Source organism: Canis lupus, chromosome 34, assembly GCF_003254725.2.
Source record: "Canis lupus dingo isolate Sandy chromosome 34, ASM325472v2, whole genome shotgun sequence".
Classification (NCBI taxonomy): domain Eukaryota; kingdom Metazoa; phylum Chordata; class Mammalia; order Carnivora; family Canidae; genus Canis; species Canis lupus.
The window spans coordinates 13,945,385-13,951,384 of NC_064276.1; the positions used below are offsets into that span (position 1 = coordinate 13,945,385).

General features: G+C 40.3%; 1 protein-coding gene across 1 annotated transcript in view; it reads right to left on the minus strand.

The window, feature by feature from the left end:
- The window catches only part of CCDC39 (coiled-coil domain containing 39), a 45,557-nt gene extending 40,806 nt beyond the window's left edge, over positions 1-4,751 (minus strand). Inside the window, exon 1 of the mRNA XM_035710245.2 lies at positions 4,513-4,751. Within this exon, the coding sequence (XP_035566138.2) occupies positions 4,513-4,602 (90 nt within the window). The 5' untranslated portion in view covers positions 4,603-4,751. The remainder of the gene's footprint in view (positions 1-4,512) is intronic.
- Positions 4,752-6,000: the final 1,249 nt, after the last annotated feature.

Sequence of the window (6,000 nt, forward strand, 5' to 3'; positions counted from 1 at the left end):
TCTTGATCTGTGGTTCTCAAAGTTGAGGCTACAACCCAGGAGGTATACAACAAAATCCAATGAAGTACAAAAGACAACATTTGAATTTTTAAATAAGGAAGAAAGAAAATAAATAAGTTATGTCCTATATTTTATTAAACAAAGTAATATTAAATATGTATTTTTGCTTTTTATTTCATTAATTTCAGTTTTACTTTTAATATTCTTTTGTTTATTTTGCTGTTCTTTTAAAATTTATTAAGAGCAGTTCTTAATTTCTTTACTTTTGTCACATTGATTGCTATGGGCTAAATGTCTGTGTCACCCTCAAATTCATATGTTGAGGCCTTTACTCACAGTGTGAGGGTATCTGGAAGGTAAGTCTTTGGGAGGTAAGTAGGTTTAAATTAGGACCTGAAGGTAGGACCCTCATGATGGAATTAGTGTCCTTATAAGAAGAGAGACCAGAGCTTCTTTTCTCTCTGCCACATGAAAACAAAGTGAGAAGGCAGCCATGGGCAGGCCAGGAAGAAGGCTCTCACTAGAACCCAACCATGCTGTCACCCTGATCTCAACTTCTAGCCTTTAGAACCTTGAAAAATAAATGTCTGTTTTTTAATTCACTCAGTCTATGGCTTTTGTTACAGCAACCCAAGCCAACTAAGACACTGATCTAAAAATGAAGGCATTTAAGGCTATAAGTTTTGTCTAAGTAAGATTTTTTATATTTCCAATTAATGTAGGTGTGAAGCACTCTTCTTTTATTGTTTTCTAGAAGCTGACTTTTTTCCCTTTCAATTTCTCCATGATAGAAGAGCTATCAGGAATATATATCTGAGAAATTGGCCTAAGTATTTAAAATGGATGTCTTAGCTCAGTTTGCCATAACAAAATATCATAGACTGGGGGACTTAAAGACCAGGAATTTATTTCTCAGAGTTCTGGGAGTTGGGAAGTCCAGGACTGAGGTGCTAGCCAATTTGGTTCTGGTGAAATCTCTCCTCCTGACTTACAGATAGTGCCTTCTAGCTGCATATTCAAATGGTGGAGAGACAGTTCTGATCGCTCTTCCACTTCATATAAAGATACTTTGTTCTGGTATAATAAATGATCCACTTTTGTAATGTTTTATGGACATATTCTTTAAAGTGTTTATTTAAGGGATATATATGCTCTTTGTGTTTATTTTTATTGCATTATTCATAGCTCAATATCCTTACTTTTGTCTATTAGGATTGTCCAATTCTCAGGAGGTCAATATGGTAGTATCCTATTACAACTGTATTTTTTTGTTAAAGTCTACTTGTATTTATAGTAGTTTTTACTTTTATGTATTTAGTTATTGTGTTGTTTGGAGCATACAGTTTTATAACTTTTATTTTCCTCATCAGTTATAACTTTTATGATTGCATAATGAACCCAGAACAAAAGCATCTGCTTTTTTTAATGAAAGCATAATGATTAACCCTCCACAAGTTGATGATTCCTTCACTACAGAATTCCCAGACAATACTGTTTGCCTCTTTTAAATATAAAAGGTCATGCAAGGACCACTAGAATATTTATTGAAAACTTACATCATGTGAAGGATATCAAGATAAACAAAAAGATCCCAAAGGGAACATAATTCAAGACACAAAGAAGACCTAATACACACACACACACACACACACACACACACACACACGCAGGCATATACACTCAGCAAGACTGTAAACAATACTGTACTCCTAAAACAAGACCATGTGCTACAAAAAAAACAAGCAAATAATCTGAAAATTTTAAAATATGATTGATAGAGTTGCCCAAATAAAAACCACAATATAAAAATTACACAAAATCCTAAAAGCTTCCAGAGATTAAAATTATAACCTACAAAGAAATGGAAAACATTCTAATATCAGATTACTCACCAACATCACTACTAGAAGATAGTACTTTCCAAATTCTGTAGGGAAAAAACATTTTTAACCCAGAATATTCTACCCATTCAAAACCATCAAATGTGAAATTAAACAAAGTACATTTTCAGATTTGGAGTTTACTTCCTATCACACTCCTCTTAGGGACACACAAAAAAGTATTCCATCAAAATAAGGAAATAACCCAAGAAAGAAGATATGTGATCTAGGAAACAGAGCATCAATTTGGTAAAGGAATAAAAGGAATTCTCAAGTTAACAGTTGGAAAATGAGCCTGTTGAAAAAATAGTCCCTATTAATAAACACAGGACTATAAAAGGAAGGAGTAGAGGAAGAAAGAAAGGATCTTGAGTATCTGATACTATGATTTGAAGAATATAAACTTAAAGCAGGCAATACAAGAAATCAATTGGCAACCAAGGATGCAAGGAATTAAAATCACAGCACTATAGATCTTTCCTGAAACAATATTTAAGGATAGAACCCATTAAAGTGAAAACTCCAAGAAAAGGCAAACTGAGTAAAAGTGGCTGCATTAAGGACCATTAAATCAATTTATTTTTTTTAAGAATAAATCACTTTTTTTTTTTAATTCGAGAGGCCGAATTTAAGAGAGAGACGCAGAGAGAGAGAGGCAAAGATACAGGCAGAGGGAGAAGCAGGTTCCATGCAGGGAGCCTGACGTGGGACTTGATCCCTGAACCCCGAGATCATTCCCTGAGCCAAAGGCAGATGCTCAACCGCTGCACCACCCAGGCATCCCCATTAAATCAATTTAAATATAAAACTAAGATTAAACATTTGTAGTAAATTAAGGACATTGAATAGAATGAAAACAAAATAAACCTTGATAATATAAAAATAATAAAACCACTATTTTTAATGGGGTAAAAGATGGTGGAAAGCAGTGTGACAACTAATTTGTTTGTCTTAAAAATGAAAAACGAAAGAGTAAGGAGTCAATCCATACCGTCAACAAATGAAACAAGGCATTTTTTTACACAATAATTTAACCATTTCATTTTTTCTTAGTTTTTCCTAATGTTAAGATAATTTTAGCAATCACTATCTGTTGTAATTGAGTAATATGTACCTGAAATTCAACAATCCCTTTCTTTTTAAGTAAAATTATTTTTATTAATTAAAAATTTTTATGTTAAAAACAGCACGGATAGTAGGATTGCATTCTTTTAATACTTGTTTGTCTTTTCTATCTCTGTATCTGTTGACCATGATGTCTGGAATATTTATTTAATGCCATGATAGTCACACTCGTATAGTCAAGAGTAGGTATTTTGAAGAGGGAACACTCTATTTTTTATTTTATCCTTCTGTTCTGTTTGAATAGCTTAAACGTACCAGAATTGCTTTTTTAACGCCATTTTTTCTTCAAGTGAAGTAATTATGACCCTCACTCTATTTTTATTGCTCCGTAATTTTTTAAATAGCTAATATAATTTATATGCATAGAAAAGTATACAAATGTTATGGCAAGAATACCAAAAACTAACATCTTAATGGAAGTTTATCCTGCATTAATGTCCTTAGAGCTATATAACAATCCCGTGAAATAGTTATTTTATTTATTTCCAGTTTATAGAAGAAGAAACATGATCACTGCTGGTAATTAGGCTCTGAACCCAGAGCTGGGTACTTCTTAATATTATTATTCCTCAGTACTCAGTGCTAAATCTCTTACATTCCCTAATGTTGCCCTTCATTAAAACAAACAAAAAACTGCAGCCCTCTAATTTAGACATGAGTAAATACATCCGAATATTTTGGGGAAAAAAAATCTTCAAAAAACAGTGAAGGATTTTCATTTTCATTTTTCAGAGAAAAAACCTTCTCTTCCGTTCCGTAAAGTAATGTAAACATCGGTCCCCCTTGCACCCGCTTCTAACACAACGCATTGCCACGTGATGGAACTTTACACTGACTCTTCAAGGTTTTTAAGAGTTTTTGAAGCCGGTTGCAATTTTATTTTTAACAACCATTATGCACTGGTTGCAAGCTGATGTGAAGTATGCCTTACTCCGAAAAATATTTTCTATCACCCTGTGACAACATTCTCACTTTGAGAAGCTGCACGCTGCACATTTTACATTCTTACTAGAACGTTCCTCTTGAACATATATATTTCTTCGGGTCACTTTCAACTTTAAATGTCCCAGGCAGAAACTCAAAAAAGAAATGTCAACCAGAACGTGTTGGTTTATGAACAACCGCAAACAACTGTTGCTACGAGAAAGAATAAACTGAGATTAAATAAAGCACATTTTCAGATGTACTTTGCAAGCCGCGCGGAATTCTGAAGAAGGAAACAACCCGACGCGGGAAGCAGCCCCTCCTCTCCTGCCCAGGAGGCTGGAAATAGGCAACCCGGAGCCGGAGAGGCGGAGAGAGCAACGCCTCGGGCTTTCTAGTCCTGAATATTAATTATCGGTTCAATTTATATTTTGTGATGCTTAGCAGGTACCGAAAAGGGCAGGCGGGTGAGGGCGAAGGGATGAAGCTGGGGAAGGAGAGGGGAGGGATAAACGCGTCAGGGTATTCCCGCCAAGCAGAAAGCTTCCCCCTCTCTGCCTCGCCTTCTTCACCTGACCCTTACCTGATCTTCCAGCATCTTGTTCTCCTCATTTGCCACCGGGATAGCAAACCCATCGTCCCAGTGCAGCTCCTCCAGGAACTCGCTACTCATGTCGGCAAACGGATCGGGGACCTCTGACAGGCTGCGGAGGAAAGATCCGCGCGTCCGGGGAGCCCGGGAGCTGCACGCGAGGGGACCCTCCGCGCCGGCAAAGCCCCGCAGGACCGACCACCGCAGCCCTAGCAACCGCCCCGCGCCCTTAGTTACCAAACAGGAAGTGCTCCGGCCGGGAGGCAAAACTTCCGGTTGAGAACTTCGAGGCGCGACCCGGAGCTCCCAGGGGAGCGGAGCGCTCGACTGCAGAGGCGCGCTGGGGTCGCCGGGCGCCCGCAGAAATCCCCCTTAACTTCCGGCCCGGGCGGGTCCCCGCGGGCGCTGCGGAGGGTGTAGAGTCGCTGGCGCCTGCCGCCTCCGGGACCGCGGGGCGCGGGGACCGCGGGGCGAGGCAGCCGCCGCCTCGCACGCAGACGCGGGCGCGAACCAACACGGCGACCCCGACTTTGTTGTCCAGTGGTGTTGGCTGAGTTTCATCCGTGGATGGAATCTCAGAGGCCGACGGAGACCGGCATTTGGAAGCGGAGTCCATCCCTTAGAATCCCTGTGTGTTTTGATCTTCGTCTTCCCCTCCCGGCCTTCCTCCCACTGCTCACCTGCCCGCCGCAGCGCAGCCCGACCGCCCGCCGGGACCGCGCGGGGCCCGCCTTGCTGCGCCCGCCCGCGCCGCGCCTGCACCTTTATCTCTCGGTACCTTCCCATCTGTTGGCGTTCACAAATCTTTTCTCACATTAAAATCTGTATTTCTTCCTAATCTCGGAAGAAGGAAAAGCCGAGCCCACATTATCACCAAGGCAGAGCTGGGCTGAAGAGGCGCCCCCTTTAGTCCGGCAAGCACTTCACCGAGTCAGTAATGCGACTCACCCGCTTGGCAGGTGATAGGCACTGGAGTTCACAGCCCCTGTTCTGTAGCATCTGAGAACTGGAAAGAATAAAACAATCTAATACTTTCATTTTCCAGATTAAAAAAATAAAATAAAACAATCTAATACTTTCATAGTCCAGGTTAAAAAAAATAAAACAATCCAATACTTTAATAGTCCAGATTAAAAAAAATAAAACAATCTAAGACTTTCATATTCCAGATTTAAAAAAAAACTTGAGGCTTCCTGGGGTGAAGCGATGAAAGTCAACAGGACCTAGGGAGCCTGGGTGGTTCAGGGGGTTAAGCACCTGCCTTCAGCTCAGGTCACGTTCCTGGGCTCCCTGCGGAGCGAGGAGTGGGCTTCACCCTCTCCCTTTGCCCCTCCCCCTGCCTCTGAGCTCTCTCTCTCTCTGTCTCTCTGAAATAAATAATCTCTAAAAATAAATTAAAAAATAAAGTCACCAGGACCTATACCAGGATACAGATCTCCACTACAAACTCTGCTGTCTGCAATGAGAGGTGTTCTTGGC